At 44.1% G+C, this 17,661-nt stretch overlaps 1 protein-coding gene across 2 annotated transcripts in view; it reads right to left on the reverse strand.

Moving 5' to 3' along the window:
- The window catches only part of ABL1 (ABL proto-oncogene 1, non-receptor tyrosine kinase), a 118,241-nt gene that overhangs the window by 38,900 nt on the left and 61,680 nt on the right, over window positions 1–17,661 (reverse strand). For both annotated transcript variants that reach the window (XM_081896799.1, XM_081896800.1), the window contains exons 2-3: window positions 4,710–4,883; window positions 2,946–3,241 (exon numbers count right to left, since the gene is read on the reverse strand). In XM_081896799.1, the coding sequence (XP_081752925.1) occupies window positions 2,946–3,241; window positions 4,710–4,883 (470 nt within the window). The remainder of the gene's footprint in view (window positions 1–2,945; window positions 3,242–4,709; window positions 4,884–17,661) is intronic.

The raw sequence follows: 17,661 nt of genomic DNA on the forward strand, positions 1-17,661 counted from the left end.
GAGGCTCAGTGGTTTAGACCATAGCACCACCCGCATCACCACTTGGGGTATAAAACAAGAGCAGTGTGGCCTGAGGAGAGTTCTGAGCACTGGACAGAAAGGTCTAGGGGGCTGAAAATATATTGATACAGTTGTAAGAACATAAGAAAAGCCTGCTGGATCAGGTCAATGGCTAATCTAGTCCAGCACCCTGATCTCAATGAAGCCAACTAGACGCCCCAACAGGAACCTACAAGCAGGACCTGAGTGCAGCAGCAACTCTACGCACTTGTGATTCCTAGAAATTGGTATTCGGAAGAAGTATTCATACTGCCTCCAACCTGGGGGGGGGGGGGTATAAGAGCCCTACACCAGGTTCAGACCAATGGTCCATCAAGTCCAACATCCTGCTCTCACAGTGACCAACCAAGAAGGCCATGGGAAACTCACAAGCAGGATCCAAACACAACAGCACTGCAGTGGTTTCCAGCAACTGGCAATGAGAAGCATTTGTGCCTCCAACCATGGAGGCAGAGAATAACTACAGTGGCTAATCGCCATGCATTGCCCTCTCCTCCATGAATTTGTCACATCCTCTTTAGAGCCATCAAAGTTGATGGCCACCACTGCCTCCTGTGGGAGTTAAGTGCTGCAGTTATTAACCTTGCACTGTGTGAATAAGTACTTTCATTTATCTTTCCTGAAACCTCCAACATTCAGCTTCACTGGCTGTCCACAAGTGCTAATGTTATAAGAGATGGAGACAGTGGCACAGTGTGGTTCTTTCTACACAGACACATACAGAGACACAACACCAAAGCTGCTGATCTAACTGGAAGAGCTTGTGAGATATTAAATTCTGCCAGCAAACTGAGAAATGAGACAGCAGTCTTGGAAAGCCACAAAAGCCCAGACAGCAGGCGGGAAGGATTGCACCGTCTGTTCTCCCCACTACCATCTCCATCCCCCAGGGGACATATGATATATGTTTTTTATCAAATGGCTGAAATTGATCGTTTAAGAACTAGGCCTGCTGAGACTCTTGGTGTCTTCTTCTCTTCCCTTCACAATAAAATTAGCATGAAAATTCATAGATTCCTGGTGGTAAGCCAGTGGCTGTTCGCTTTAATGAAATCATCCTGCTGGTACCCATTCCCAATAATTCCAATTAAAACAGTTCCAGGGAAAGAAAAACTATTAACCTGCTTTGCGCAAATCTAAACTGATTATCATAGCGAGTATTGGCCATTCCTTGGCACTGAGAGTGCTGCCAGACTAAACTTTATCGCAATGCTGGGGCAGGCTACAAGTGGCAGAACACCTTGTCGCTGATGCTGCACTGCCTTATGTCAGCAGGAAGATCTAAATCTCTCCCCACAGAGATGTACTGGGCACCTTCACTGCTTAGTTTGTGTCCTGTGCTGAAGACATACCTCTTTACCCTGGTTCTTGTGACTGTAATTTGTCGTAAAATATTTTCAGTACAGTGGTACCTTGGTTTACAACCATAATACGTTCTGGAGGTCCGTTTGTAGACTGAAACAGGTTGTAATCCAAGGCGTGCTTTCACCAATGGGGCCTCCAAAAAAAACACATTCGTAATTCCCCCCAAAATGGGTTTTAATCCAAAAAAAGGTTGCAAACTGGGACCTGCACTTCTGGGTTTGACATGTTTGTAATCCAAAACATATGCAAACCAAGATGTATGCAAATCAAGGTACCACTGTATTGTATTTTTAAATTGCTATAACCTGCCCTGGAACCTTATTGTGAAGGGAAGGTAAAAAAAAAATTATAATTATTACTAGTAATAAAAATAATAAAAACAACAATAAAACAACAAGTGCTCGTTTCTTATTTTGACATCCTCAGAGGGTTTCAATTGAATAATAGTAATAATAACAATAATAATAATAGATGCTATTTATTATTACAACATATTCAAAAAGTTGTTGTTGTTGTTGTTAAACCCCACCTTTTCCCTTGATGGGACTCAAAGCAGCTTATAGTTAAAAGCAAGAACTATAAAAACATAGATAGAACAATAATAAAAACCAAACATTGATAGGAAATGAATACCCAAAGGTCATCTCGTCCAACCCCCTGCAATGCAGAAATCACAACTAGGCTCCCTGACAGATAGCCAGCCTCTGTTTAAAAACCTCAAGTGAAGGAGAATCCACCACCTTCCAAGGGAATTCACTCCATTGTTTAACACCTTTTACTGCCAGAAAGGTTTTCCTAATGTTTAGTTGGAATCTACTTCCTTGTCTCTGACCAAACTGTGGGAGGCAGTGGAAGATAGGAGTGCCTGGCGTGCTCTGGTCCATGGGGTCACAAAGAGGCAGACACGACTAAACAACTAAACAACAACAACTTCCTTGTCATTTGAATCCATTGGTTCAGGTCCTGCCCCCTGGAGCAGCAAAAAAACAAGCTTGCTCCATCTTTCATGGGACAGCCTTTCAGATTTTTCAAGGTGGCTCTCGTATCACCTCGTATCTCGTATCAGTCTTCTGCTCTACAGGCTAAACATATCCATTGTTTAGTCAGAATCTCCTTTCTTGTCATTTGCTCTTGCTATTATTCATTTATTTATTTTTTGTCATCTTCACAGGTTTTCAATCTTCCAGTGATCCATTTGGAAACCAGCAGTACTTGGCTCTGCTACCCTCACCCAACAAAGCCATACCAAACACATGCACACACAATTTTTTTGTAGTTTGGAAAATGCTGGAGAAACAAACCGATGAATGGACAATGAACGGAGAGACATGTGAGCAAGCTCCGAGCAAACCAGGATGAATGCTTGCTATCATATAACCCCGTCCCACAGATGAATCAGAACAAATGCTCAAGAAAGAACAGTAGTGGTCTAACCACCATGCATGCTTTTAGCAAAAAAAAAATGATGCAAAATAAATAAATAAGATACGCCTGGAAGGTCAACCAGGGTCTGCTCTCACCTTCCCATCAGATGCAGTGTTGATCCGGTAGTGGTAAACCCTTCCCTCGTATCTCAGCGATATGGACCGCTGGCCTGGACTGCTCTCACTTTCCCGCACCAGGAAGCTACCATTGATCCCACTGCTCAGCAGGTACTCTGCCGCATTCCGCGACACTGGCCCATGGTACCATGAGTGCTTCTCTAAGCTGTTCACGGGGGTGATGTAGTTGCTGGGGACCCAGCCTTGCCCATTCTTTGTCTGGGCCTCACACCACTCCCCATTGTGGTTATAGCCCAAGACGCGGAGCTTTTCACCTTTCCATTAAAACAATTAAAACAAAAAGAACGAATATTGGTCATTGACTATAATCAAAAGATGGATCAATGGATTAAATAAAAACAGCACATACAGTGTTTATTTTTACATGGACAGGCAAGCATCTGAGGCAGCATGTGGTAATAAAACCCAACAGACAAATGCAAATTTCAAAGCATCAGAGGGGGAAATAATCTGAAGCTGCTTAATTTTTGAACTGGAAACAATTTTTATGAAGCCAGAAGTCACAATTGCAGAAAGCTTTATCACATGGTTGCTAAGAGTGGTCATCAGGTAGATCAGGGGTAGGGAACCTCTGGTCCACATCTTGCAGGAGGCCTTTGAATTTGGTCTACAAGGGCATTTGGGGCAAAACATGCCCACTTGTCAATCACCCTACATCATATGATACCAGCTATAGAGATCTGTTATCTCCAATCAAAGTACTAAGATCCAAGAGGCAGCTTGCTCTTTGATGCTAAAAAGCAGCAGCAAAGACTTAGCACTGTGATCCCAGAGTGCTAAGACTGGAGATAAGCCTCTGCCTGTTGACTCTTAAAGAGCAAGCAAAAGGTCATCTCTGATTTTAGTGCTGTGTGACTACAGCACTGAGATCAGAGGCAAGCCTCTGTCTGCTCCTGTAACTTGAACTTTGAATCACCTGGAGTCATCTTAAACCAGGCAATTACCGGATAGTTGTCCTCATCCACCTGCCAAAAATGGCCTGTGGAGGGTGGGCCAGTCCTCAGGCTGAAAAATCTTTCCTAAACCTGGTGTGGAACCAGCATGGACATGTTCAACTTCACTGTTCCAGGTGTGCCCGCTGGAAGAATCCCAGTGAAAAAAAAGGCACCCACCATTCCCAGAGATGGTTCCCACATTGCTATCCATGTGAAACAGATCTGATATGGGGAATGGGACCTGGAAATAGGTTTTAAAACTTCTGCATGAAGAGAAGTGATGGGGGGGCAGGGAGAACCACTGTGGTGCCATTCCCAAGGCAGCTCCAAACCCCACACATCTTCATCTCAGAGCAAGGAGACCAAAGTTGATCTCAAGGCCCATATTGAGAGAAGATGCTCCTTCAAAGACACCAGAGACACACTTTGTCGAGTTTAGCACTAGCACCAAGAACCTGGACTTCAGCTCAGCATCAAATTGGAAGTTCATATAGATGGAATGAACAAAGGAGGGAGCCCGTCAGCAGGCTGCTGCAGAGATAGAAGGAAGACTGGAATACCAACCCCATTGACCTCCTTCAATTCTGTCGGTTACATATTATAAAAGCTATTGTTTTGGGATTTGGTGCCTGAGTTTGCTTGTTCCCTATGCCCTCCCCATAGTTTGTCCTTTCAGGCCATGCACTGTTTTTGGACAAGCGCTGTTCTGAATGAAAATAATGACAATCTGGACACACACTTGGTCTCATACACACTTTGTAGTCTGATCCTGACATACATCTCTTACCTTTAGTTATGCTGAGAGTGTTGTCTCCACTTGCTACAAAATCATACAGGGCAACGAAAAGGTTGGGGTCATTTTCTCCGGGACCCGAAAGCAGATTCTCCTTGGAGTTCCAGCGGACGGCTTCACTTAGGCCCTGGGGCTCAAATTCAGAGGCTACTGGTCTCTGAAGCGCTTCTGGAAAAGTAAATGAAAAGGGGAGGGGAAGAAAAAGGTTAATTTTCAAAAAAGAATCTGCTCCCCCCCTCCCCATTTCTCTTAATCACAGTTTTGCTTTGAATGTCCTTCGTGCAGTGGTTCTCAAAGGGTGTGGAGCACCTTGTGTATCAGAAGCAGAGGAGTAGTGTGGCGGTTGCTGGGGTGCTGATGCACCGGGCATTGTTTCGGGGGGGGGGGCATTCCTGACGCCCTGCCTATGGTTAGCTGTTGTGTCCTTCTCAGGAACCCTCCAGCAGAAGGGCGCCTGAGGAGGAGGCAACAGCTCAGGCATCCTGTAAGCCCAGCGCCACTCGCAAAAGCAGCGTGGGGATGATGCTTGCCTGTTGCCTCCTCCTCAGTCGCCCTCCTGTTGGAGCCTGGAGGGTGCCTGAGAAGACTGCAAGAGTTCATGCATCCTGCAAGCCCAGCGTCATTTTTGTAATTCTTGCAAAGCGATGCTGGGCTTACAGGGCGCTGTGAGGGGCAGCCAGGCAGGCTGTGCAGTGCGGTCCCGAAGCATTGAAGAGGCAGCACTGACCCTCTCTGATGCTGGGACCCAAGGCTGCAAGGGTGCCCTTACAGGTTCCACACTGACTTAAAAGCAGCACAGGGCCTGGGCACAGAGCTGCTGCGTCCCTCCAGCTAAGAAGGATGCAGATGCCCCATCCCCCGGAACCCCCCACCCTATTGCCCAGAGTATACCCACCCCGGGTGCTGGTGGGGGTATGCTCCGCCACTGGTCAAGAGAGTATGGCAAATGTGGTGGGAATATTCAAGGACAATAAAATAAACATTTTAACATTTCAGTGTAGAATAGTATAGTATAATGTCAAAATAATATTTTTTTTATTAGTAGAATATGGATATCTTTTCAAAATGAGAGCAAGAGCATCAAGTGATACGGAGGACAATCCTAGTTGTGATCCAGAATCGCCATATTGTGAGAATGATTCATGTTCTTACGTAGCTGCATTGATTTATACTTTCTGGATGTCCCATGATCATACTATAAAGTACTTGTGTTCTACGTTATAAATCAAACACTGCCAGGAGTTGTTTCTTTTTGTTTTCCAGTGTATTTATCAATATAAAATTTGGTGTGGCATGAGCAAACTTTTATTCTGAAAGTGTGGCCCAGAGAAAAAAGTTTGAGAACCACTGTTAAAGGACATTTATTTTGTATTTTGGCTGATTTATATTATTAATGTGTGTGTGTGTGCGCGCGCGCGCGAACAATGTTGTTTTATTATTTTATGATTTTTTTGATATTGCAAGCATTATTCTTTTTTTATTTTTTGCATTTTTATCTCACTTTTTCCTCCAAGGAACTCAAATTGGAGTACATGGCTCTCTGTATCCTCATTCAATCCCAACAACAACCCAGTGAGGTAGGTTAGGCCCAGAGACAAGTGACTTGAATGAACATCTGAATATACATTACAATAAAAACCATGAACAGAATTTAAAATTATAGGTTGTATCCAATGCTTGCCCTACTCAGAGTAGGCCCATTAATTTCAATGCGTCTGCTCTGAAGGTAAAGGTAAAATGACCACTGACCGTTAGGTCCAGTCGCAGACGACTCTGGGGTTGCATGCTTCTCTCGCTCTATAGGCCAGGGGAGCTGGCGTTTGTCCGCAGACAGCTTCCGGGTCATGTGGCCAGCATGACTAAGCTGCTTCTGGAGAACCAGAGCAGCGCACAGAAATGCTGTTTACCTCCCGCCAGAGTGGTACCAATTTTATACTTGCACTTTGATGTCCTTTTGAACTGCTAGGTGGGCAGGAGCTGGGACCGAACAACAGGAGCTCACCCCGTTGCGGGGATTTGAACCGCCAATCTTCTGATCGGCAAGCCCTAGGCTCTCTGGTTATACCTGCTCTGAAAGGCATATCCTATATCTATCTGCACACAAACACACCAGCTTTGGTTGCAGAGCTCTCCTCAAAAGCTGCCTTATTCAGCAAGGCAAAATACTTAGAAAAGAAGAAAAGTCTGATGGGCTGTAAAACAATTAAGTTTTCAAACATGCTACGGGGATTCAGCCTTCTCCCCCACCCCACTCATCTGTCCCTTTTTTGTGCACACAGATTACCCATTTTATCATCCCTGCAGCGCTTTAATTACGACAATTATGAGAGAAACAGAAGAGCCACTTGGAGAAAATTAAGCTGATTAATCATTTTACCCTGAAGAATGCTTTGATCTTGTCAAGCCCATTAAAAAGCTCCCTTTATCAAGCAAAGAGGCGCCATACATATTGGATGTGCTGTGTGTATGTGTGTGTGTGACATCATCAGCTGGGTAAACACCTGAAATAAACAGACAGCAAACAGCTGGAGATGGTGGAAAGATGACATCAGTGAAGAGCAGTGCAGAGAGAAAAGGCTGCCCCCTCACCTCCTGCTGCTGCTCCATCCTCCCTGTGCTAAGGCTTTACTGTAAACTGTACACAGTGGGATGTCATGTAACCTCGGTCAGTGAGAAAAAATGCCTCCCAATGGGGACTGATTCAACAGGAAGGCCGGAAATCCAGCACTGTCTTCCCCTCCAATTACACCACGACCAAGGACAAGTGGTGAAGGGCTCATGCCAGGTCTTGAATCAAGATCCTGGAGTGAGGCCACACTGTGAACAGCATGAGAACTCCCCTCGCTCCCCCCTCCCCTCATGTTTATGTTAAAAATTTGACCCCTCCCTTCTCTCTGCGCCAAATTACTTGCTCTCTTTTGAGATGAGGAGACGCAACAGGCCAGACTTCAGGAGAACAGTGAAAGCACAACTTGGAAATCAAGGAAAACTATTTACTTTTGAGTGATCTTCATAAAGAGATAGAAACAGCCTCCCTGCTGGATCAGGCCAACTGGGGCCCATCTGGTCCAGTAGGCTGTTCTGACAGTGGTCAACTAGATGCCTTGAACAGAAAGCTGAAAGCAGGACATGATGCAAAGTATCACCCGTATCTTCATAGTGCTCATTGGCCATAGATCTTGAAACCTATTAGGCCTGAGTGACCACACAATCACGGCTGAAGGTGGAAAATTGCACAACTTCCAAGAATATCTGAATCCTTAACAACAGGACCTATTGGCAGCCAAATTTAGGTAGGGTTGTAAATTCAGTGACAGAGCACTTGCTTTGCATGCAGAAGCACTCTCTCTCTCTCTTTCTCTCTGTCACACACATACACACACACAATACATTTTGTGATGCTTTTCTTGAACATAGAATCTGAAGAACTTCACATGTATTGAAAGCTTGCACTCCAAGTAGTATGAACTTCAGTGGCAGAAGTAAAAAGACAACATCTATCTCCTGCTTTGTTATTTGAGAACAAAGCCTGCTTTTGGAGAGACCACCTGCTTCAGCAGACATCCCCGATATCTGACTTGAACCTTCTGCTTTGATTGCTATTTAAACTGTCACATTGTCCTGATGGGCTTGTTTATTATGTTAAGGATGCTTTAATGTAGGTTTTTGGGTTTTTTTGCTGTGTACTTTAATTACAGGTAGCTGTACTTTTTACAATAATTTGATTCTTGTTATTTTGATGTTATGTCAATTTCTGAACCACCTGGGTATTTCTTATTGAAAAGAAAGGCAGATTATGATGATGGTGGTGGTGTCCAGCAACCTTCCAGCAAGCATAATCTATCCAGGTTTGGTTTTTTTCTCAACTAAATACAAGAAACCAAAACACAGAAATCCTCCAAAATTCACATAGTTCTCCAGCCAAGCAATATGTACAAATAATTACATAGCAAGGGAAGTGTGTACAAAAATGAATATGTTAATGAAAATCACACACACAAATGCATTCCACTAAGGCAGATTGCTTTGCAAATCAGTACATTTTAGGCAAAACTGCATATTAAAAATGTGCATATTAGGATAAATTCACACTAAAAAGCAGAGAAATTTTCATGAAGAGAGAAGACTTCAAAAACTGATGTGGAAATGTGAACTGAACTTTTGGGGGAAATGAAAATTTGACATATTTGTCCATCCATATGTGTTCATTTTTTACGTTGACATCCTACTTTTTTGTCCAAGAAGCTTAAGGTGGTGTACGTAGCTTCCCACAACAACCCTGAGAGGTTGGGTAGGCTGAGTGAATGAGTAGCCAAAGGTCACACCCAGTGAGTTTCATGGCCCAGTGGGGATTTGAACCCTGGTCTCTCCTGGGTCCCTCTCTGACACTTTAATTGTTTCTGCCTGGTTTTGAACTGAGGATCTTTTGCGTGTTAGGCAAACAGAATAAGCACTATGCTACAGAAACTATACTATGCTTTACTTTACTATGCTACAGTAAAGTCACTAGTTAAGGTGGCACCCTTATTTAAATCAATGCAACATTTCCAGATTTGAGCAATGCCTCTCTCACATGTGGCATAGGGGAGCTGCTGAGGAGGAGGCTCTTGAGCTCAAAGCTCACTAGTCACTGGGTCTGATCAGCCTCAGTCTGCTACTGTTGCTCCAGGGTTCCTTTTCACTTGTGCTCTACAACACACCACTTCCCACCCTACTTCCCACCACAGCTTCCACACTAGGAAAAGCACACGTACACATCTTAAAACACCTCTTTTCACCTTTACTTCCTCCTCGCAGAAGCATCTGTTCCAAAAAGGGAGCCAAATTCTTTAGAGGCACATTCAAATCTGTGTGTGTGCCTGTCTCTCCTTCTCTTTTCCACTAAATCAGATTCAAATGTGCCTCTCTAAAGTGCCATAAGGAAGTTGTGCTCACTTGGTGGTGAATGCCACCAACATGGATGGCTTTTAAAAAGGACTAGAAAAATTCACTGGTGGTGCCAATGACTGAGAAGCTTTTTCTTTAGGTGAGGCTGCCATAAAGAAGGTGTACTTTGAGGGTTGGGGTTTTTTTAACAATAAAGCAGGGTGTAAATTTTATGAAATAAACAAACAGATTAAAGAAATGCATTACATTACAAGGAAGGCTTTGCAAAAATGTGTACCATTAGTAAAAAAAAAATCATACAAAGTTTGTTGGGAGAAATTAACACAAAAATGCTGATGAATATTCATGAGAATTCAGCTGCTCCCCTCTAATGCAAATAGGTGCAGCAAGGTGGAGAACTTGGGGTGGGCGGGGGGGAGAGAGGGAGGGATAGAGATGAGAAACAGACAGAACCAGAACATTAAAAATATCCTTCAATCCCCATTTGCAGTTGACATATCCACCCACCCACACAAAAGCTCTTGAAGTCAGGAGCTTCCTCCACAGACTAAACTTTGCATTTCTCCTCTCAAACAAACACTAGAAACCTGCAGGGGAAGTCAGCTTCCAAGCTGTACCAACTGCAAGGCAGGTCCAACGGAAAGACAACATCCAACATCTATCAACAACAAGTGCCATGTCCCGTGGACTTGCAGACATCACAATCACCTCCCCACAAAAGCATCCTTTAAAGTGAAGCGACAGACTTCCTTCTGCACTGCAGCTACTTCCTCGGCTGCCAATTACAGGCTCACTTCCTCAAACAATGGCACGCCATGACAGCTTCCCTCAAGGTTAGGGATGTCAGAACATTCCGACAAAAACAGACACAGGAGGGGAAATTGCCGGTGTTCACTTTATGTCTGCAACAGAAAGCAACCCAGTGAATACAACTGATAATTGCTGCTACTTTTGCTGCCTTCAGCACGCAAACAATCGGTAATTGATTATGGTCCCCCACCCCTAAATGCATTTATTTTCCTTTGCACTAGAATGAATGGGGAGGAATGACCTAATGACAACCTAAGTTACATAATTTACATGATTAATTACGTGTGCTACACGATTTCCTCACAGCAGGGGGTGAGACAAATAACATGGTTTTTGACAGAAAGTGAATTGCAGCAGAACAGATCCAAGGCTGCAGGCAACAAATATGGGGCAGAACGGGAAAATATGCTGAATTACACCCCTAATCGTCTCCTTCTTCTTCTTCTTCTTTGGCGATCCCTCGTAGCCGAGTAAGATTGTCTTCCATAAACACGGTTTTAACAATGAGTCCGTAAGTGACTGTGGAGGCCAATTCTGGATCCACATGTCCTTCCACAGTGGGGACATTGGTTTCCAGGCAGGAGTTGATCACGGTGTGGATTTGCCAAGCATGCCTTCCTCTTAGCACATTTCTCCCTTGCGTCCTGAGTTCGAGTGTCCCATGACACCTTTGGTAAAGGCTGTTCTCCAACTGGAGTGCTTGCATGCCAGTGTTTCCCAGTTGGAACTACATTTTTTTAGATTTGCCTTGAGACAGTCTTTAAACCTCTTTTGTTGACCACCAGCATTACGTTTTCCATTTTTAAGTTTGGAATAGAGTACAGTAGTACCTCGGGTTAAGTACTTAATTCGTTCCGGAGGTCTGTTCTTAACCTGAAGCGCCACTTTAGCTAATGAGGCCTCCTGCTGCCACCGCGCCGCCGGAGCACAATTTCTGTTCTCATCCTGAAGCAAAGTTCTTAACCCAAGGTACTATTTCTGGGTTAACGGAGTCTGTAACCTGAAGTGTATGTAACCCGAGGTACCACTGTAGTTGCTTTGGAAGATGATCATCAGGCATCCGCACAACATAACCAGTCCAATGAAGTTGATGTTGAAGAATCATTGCTTCAACACTGGTGATCTTTGATTCTTCCAGTACACTGATATTAGCTTGCCTGTCTTCCCAAGTGATATGTAAAAATTTTTAGGAGACACTGTTGATGGAATCTTTCGAGGAGTTGGGGATGGCGTTTATAAGTGGTCCATATTTCACAAGCATATAGTAAGGTTGGTAGTACAATAGCTTTGTAAACAAGCATTTTGGTTTCTCTGCGAATGTCCCAGGCCTCAAATACTCTGCACTTCAATAGGGAGAAAGCTGCACTCACAGAGCTCACATGCATCGTAGGTCACATGCAGGCAGCCTGTTAATTCAGCTTCCCCCCTGATGTTGCTTGCACCAAACTTTGCAAGGAACAATGGCAACAACAATGGCTGTTTTGCTGAGCATTCATTCCAGGAAGGTTAGAAGATGTGGTACCAAACCATTTCTCTATCACTCTCCTGATCAAAGTGTCTGATTTTTTTTGGGGGGGGGGGGTGTTTGCTGTGCAAATGGCCCAACTGTGCCCAGCCTGAATTTGACAGGGTATGATTGAATCCCACCCTCAAAATAGCAGCAGTTTTGGAACTGGCTGTAGTAACTGATGAGAGGGGTCCTGAAATTGCTAACTTCCAATTTGGTTCAAGTTTCATAGCAGAAAATCAATTTCACTTATCAAGGAAAAGAGGTACTGAGTCCTATGCTGGTCCTATTTGAGATCTTAGCCCTATATTTATTAGATCATTCTGAAGAACATTTAAGTGTCCATGTTTTCAGACGGAACGTAAGCAGCATGCAAAAACAAAAAAACACCAAAGGATCTCGCCAAACTGGGTGAACAAAAAGGTTGCAGCATTTGGGACTTTTTAGCTTAGAGAAATGGTGGGTAAGAGGTGATACGATAGAAATTTATAAAATTTTGCATGGCATGGCAGATTGGAGGGAGAAACCTTCTCTATCTCCAATAACACTAGAACTCGTGGACTTCCAATGAAGCTGAATATTGGATGATTCAAAACAAAAAAAAGGAAGAACTTCTTCACACAGATGACAATCACTGCTACAGGAGGCAATGATGTCCACCAACCTAGATAGTTTTAAAACAGGTTTAGACAAATTCATGGAGAGGACTATCAATGGCTACTAGCCATGGTGGCTATGTTCTGCCTCCATAGTCGGAAGCAGCAATGTTTCTGAATACTGGTTTCTTGAAACTGCAGCAGGAGAGAGAGCTCTTTCATTCCAGTCCTGTTTACAGGTTTCCCATATAAACATTTGGCTTGCCCTGGTAAGAACATGATGTTGGACAACATGTGCCTATGTCCTGATCCAGCAGGCTCTTCTAATGCAACCTCTGGGTCACCTCACCTCTTTGAAGAAACACTTCAGAACACCACACAAGTCCCTCCAGGCATCAATTTCATTGTGCATTCATGATTATTTGCATGTAAGAAGGCATCGGGTGGTTACACACAATTCCATTTTCAGTATGGTTTGCTCCTGCAAATGTTTTGAGGTTTGTTTCCAATTGATGCATGTCCTGTAACTTCCTGCCGCAATCCTGTAACTTTTCATACCCCAGATGTTCTGGTCCCCCACCCAACCACTTTTGTAGCACTACACAACAGTGTCTGCTCCATATGGCAATAATTCAGTAACACAGTGGAAGCATCACAAACCTAATAAAGCGGAAGGATGTGTGGACAGTCCAGGATAAATACAACACTAAGCAGTATTACTGCACAGCAATATATATATATATGTGTGTGTGTGTGTGTGTGTGTGTGTGTGTGTGTGTGTGTGTAAATGGAGTGTAGAGTGACTGGATTCTGTACCCTATTCAGCACTCCTGAAGAACTGCAGCAGCTCTGAAGGAGCATCTCTATAACTAGAAGCTCAAGTGTCCTCTGTAGCTAGAAGTGCCTTTTACCAGCTCAGTCTGGTTTGCCAGATACAGCCATTCCTGAACACGGATAGCCTGACCACTGTAGTCCATGCACTGGTAACCTCAAGTCTGGATTACTGCAATGCACTCTATGTAGAATTGCTCTTGGGTCTGATTCGGAAGCTCCAGATGGTGCAGAATGTGGTGGGCAGACTGCTGATGGGGGCATCTGGCTGACAGCACATGGCTGCCCATCTTCTACCAAGCCAGGTTCAAGCTATTAATTTACAAAATATTGAACAACGTAGATCCAGGGTGGTTCAAGGACTGCCTGAACCCGTGTATTCCAGCTCAATCACTGAGACCACCTGCAGGAGGGTTGTTAGTTATTCCCTCAATTGGTGAGACTCATTTGACAAGAACAAGGAGCCAAGCCATTAGTTTTATTGGCCTAGTCCTGCGGAATGCTCTGCCAGTAGGGATTCAGCAGGCACCTTGTTTCAGCGTTTAAATATCTGCTGAAAACATTTCTATTCCACCAGCCCTATGCAGGCTATCAAGTATACATATTTCCACAATAGCTAATTTCTGATGTTAACTATTTTAGTATGGTTTTTCATTTAATCACGGAATTGTAGAGATGGAAGGGACCATGAGGATAATCTAGTCCAATGCAGGAATCTCAACTAAAGCATCCATGATGGATAGCCACCCAACCTCTGCTTAAAAACCTCCAAAGAAGGAGAGCCCACCATCTCTTGAGGAAGCCCATTCCACTGTTGAACTGCTCTTACCATCAGAAAGTTCTTACAGATATTCAGTCGGAATCTCCTTTCTTACAACTTGAAGCCACTGGTTCAGGTCCTGCCCTCTGGAGCTGCAGAAAACCAGCTTGCTCCATCTTCTATGTGATAGCCCTTTAGAGACGGAAAATGCTATCATATCACCTCTCAGTCTCCTCTTTTCTAGGCTAAACATACCCAGCTCCCCCAACTGTTCCTCATAAGGTTTGATTTTTAGACCCCTGATCATCTTGGTTGCCCTCCTCTGCACAACCTCCAGCTTATAAGTATCCTTATTAAATTGTAGTGCCCAGAACTGGACACAGTACTCTAGCTGTGGTCTGACAAAGGCAGAATAAAGTGATACTATGACTTCCCTTGATCAGGACACTAGACTTCTGTTGATGCAACCTAGAATAACATTAGCCTTTTTCGCTGCTGCATCACTCATGTTCAGCTTGTACTTTTCAGACTGACTCCCCTCAATGTCTGCTTTTTCAGTTAACTTTTCCACTACAGCTAATCTCCACCAGACTAGCTTTAGCACATTGCAACAAGAACAAATATTGGTGCACTTTTTGAGGACTTGCACATTTCCTTACAGCGGCAGCATTGGTGGACTGGAGTCTCCACAGCCCCAAAGGTGCAGCAGGACTTTTATAGTAGCTGGGAGGTGAATCCCATGGACAAGAATGTGGCTTTCCTTCCACAGAAATGGGAGGAGGGCAGGGTGGAACTGTCTCCCTGCAGGTGACCAGGGAGTGTGTGTGTGTGTGTGTGTGTGTGTGTGTGTGTGTGTGTGTGTGTGTATTACTGTGGTTGTAAACCACTCTGGTATATATATATGTATGTATGTGTGTGCATGCATGCATAAAATGTGGGCTTCACCACAGAGCTTTGGCTTCCAGTATCAGGCAGAGGTGGTGCCAAATTTTCTAAATATCGCATCACCATCATGCACCTGTGACATCAGACACAGGTGCGATCTGCTCAACAGAGATAGGCAGAGGCTTAATCTATCAGCAAAGAGAACATACAGCCAGATCATGTACCCTGGTGCCCAACACAAAGTCTGAGCAACTCAGAAAGGATACCTTGCCTGTATTCCAATTTGCTGCTTTAAGATTGCATCCTGTTATGCATGCTCAATGGAAATCAGAGGGGAAAAGAAATCAATGCACGCTCACTGTGCACATGATGAAGTCACAAATAACTTGCTACAGCGACTGCTCTCTCTCTCTCTCTCTCTCTTTCTCTTTCTCTCTCTCTCTCTGTGTAAATAAATATTGTTAGGGATCCTATATGACCTTTCACACTTGCGAAACACATCTTCCCATGACACTACACACCCAGTTTCATTACAACTGGGTGTTTCTTTTAAATGGATGATAGGCAGGAGCCAAGCCTTTTGTGAGGAAGCAAGATACTAGATTCACTGGGGAGACTGAGGAGATGGATGGATGGAAAACACACAGTCTGGAACCAAACAAAGCAGCAGAAGGCCTAGGAAGAAATGCATAATGAAGGAGAGAAAGACAGGGACTTATTTCCCCCTTCATGCAAAACACTAACACACCTGTCCCATGTTTAACAAAAGCTGTTTAGCTTCATCAAACAAAATAAGAGACACCTGTCTGGACAGCAACAGTTAGCATGAAATGCATGTCATTTGTAAGGGAAGCAGTTTGATGTCTGGCATACTCCAGAGGTTAGGGTGAGGAAACAAGCTAGGAGATGGCTCAAATGCAAGTGGAGGAAAGATCCAGCTGAATGCAACTGAACAATGGTGAGGGCTCATCATTGGGCCTACCTAGTGGGCAGTGAAGCCTGCAAAGAAGGCTTACTTTGCTGCTTCCATTGCATCCGCATTGTGCTGTCCAGAAGCTTTCCCAGGTAGTATGGGGCCTGCTACAGTCTGACCTAAAAGAGGTGGTAGAAACCAATGTTAGCTCACTGTGACTTGTTTGCAAAGCATTTTGAGGATAAGACTGCTTGCATCCACCAGGATCTTGATTCTGCTCAGTGGAGTGTACAGAGCATTTCCTAGTCCTGCTGTGTTGGATGAGTTTCAGCTTGCAAGGCTCAAGGATGTGGACAAGATGTTTGGATTGGTCAGGGTGACCACTTGCGGAATGGACCCTTGCCCCACTTGGTTGATAAAAACTAGCAGAGAGGGAGCAGTTGGCTGTGCCAGGGAGGTGATTAATGCCTCACTGCGAGTGGAGATGGTCCCTCCTTGCTTGAAGGAGGCAGTGGTAAAACCACTCCTCAAAAAATCCTCCCTGGATTTGGAAAAACTACTGGCCAGTTACTAATCTCTCCTTCTTGGACAAGGTTCCTGAGTGGGTGGTCACAACCCAGATCTAGGCACTCTTGGAGGAAACTGATTTTCTAGATCCATTTCAATCAGGGCTTAGCAGTTTTGGCACAGAAACTGCTTTGGTCACCCTGTATGATTACCTCTATCAGGAGAGAAACAGAAGAGATGTGTCCCTGTTACAGTAATTCTCCTCAACCTCTCAGCAGCTTTCAATACCATCAACCATGGGATCCTTCTGGAGTGGCTGTCCGAGTTGGAAATGGGTGGCACTACATTTGGTGCTGAACAAGGTTCTCCAGTCCCAGTTTATCGTAATAATGTTTTCACACATACCCTTGTTCCTGTACTGCTAGTCTTGAGCTGTGAACAGTTTTGGGATACATCTACACAGAAAGACAGCACACAAACTAAAAGCAATGGTAACTATTTACAGCAATTCTCAAACACTCCAATGAAGCTCTCTGAAGTTTCAGATCTGACAATAACAACTTAAGAAGAGCCCTGCAGGATCAGGCCAATGGCCCACCTAGTCCAGCACCCTATTCTCACAGTGCCCAACTAGATGAGCCAATGGGAAGCCCCAGAACAGGATCTGAGTAGAAGAGCCCTGTCCTCTCTTGCAGTTTCCAAACTGGTATTCAGAAGCATGATTCTCTCCAACTGTGGAGGCAGAGCATAGAAATCATGGCTAGTAGCCATCTTCTCAACCATGAATCTGTCCAATCCTATTTTAAAGCCATCCAAGTTGGTGGCTGTCACAGCCTCCTGTGGGAACAAGTTCCACAGTCTAACTACGTGCAACATGGAGAAGTATTTTCTTTTATCTGTCCTGAATTTTCCAACATTAAGTTTCATTGGATGTCCCCAAGTCCAAGTGTTACCACAGAGGAGGAAAAACATTTTTCTATCCACTTTCTACACACCATGCATAATTTTATAAACTTCTATCATGTCACCTCTTACTCGGATTTTCTCTAAACTTAGGTGATCTCCATGCCCTGCATTTAAAGCATTCCTAAAGCACTTTCAAAACAAAAAAAAAATCCTTCCAGTAGCACCTTAAAGACCAACTAAGTTAGTTCTTGGTATGAGCTTTCGTGTGCATACCAAGAACTAACTTAGTTGGTCTTTAAGGTGCTACTGAAAGGAATTTTTTTTGTTTTGACTATGGCAGACCA

The sequence above is a fragment of the Podarcis melisellensis genome (genome assembly GCF_964234715.1).
Source record: "Podarcis melisellensis genome assembly, chromosome: Z".
NCBI classification, from domain to species: Eukaryota; Metazoa; Chordata; class Lepidosauria; order Squamata; family Lacertidae; genus Podarcis; species Podarcis melisellensis.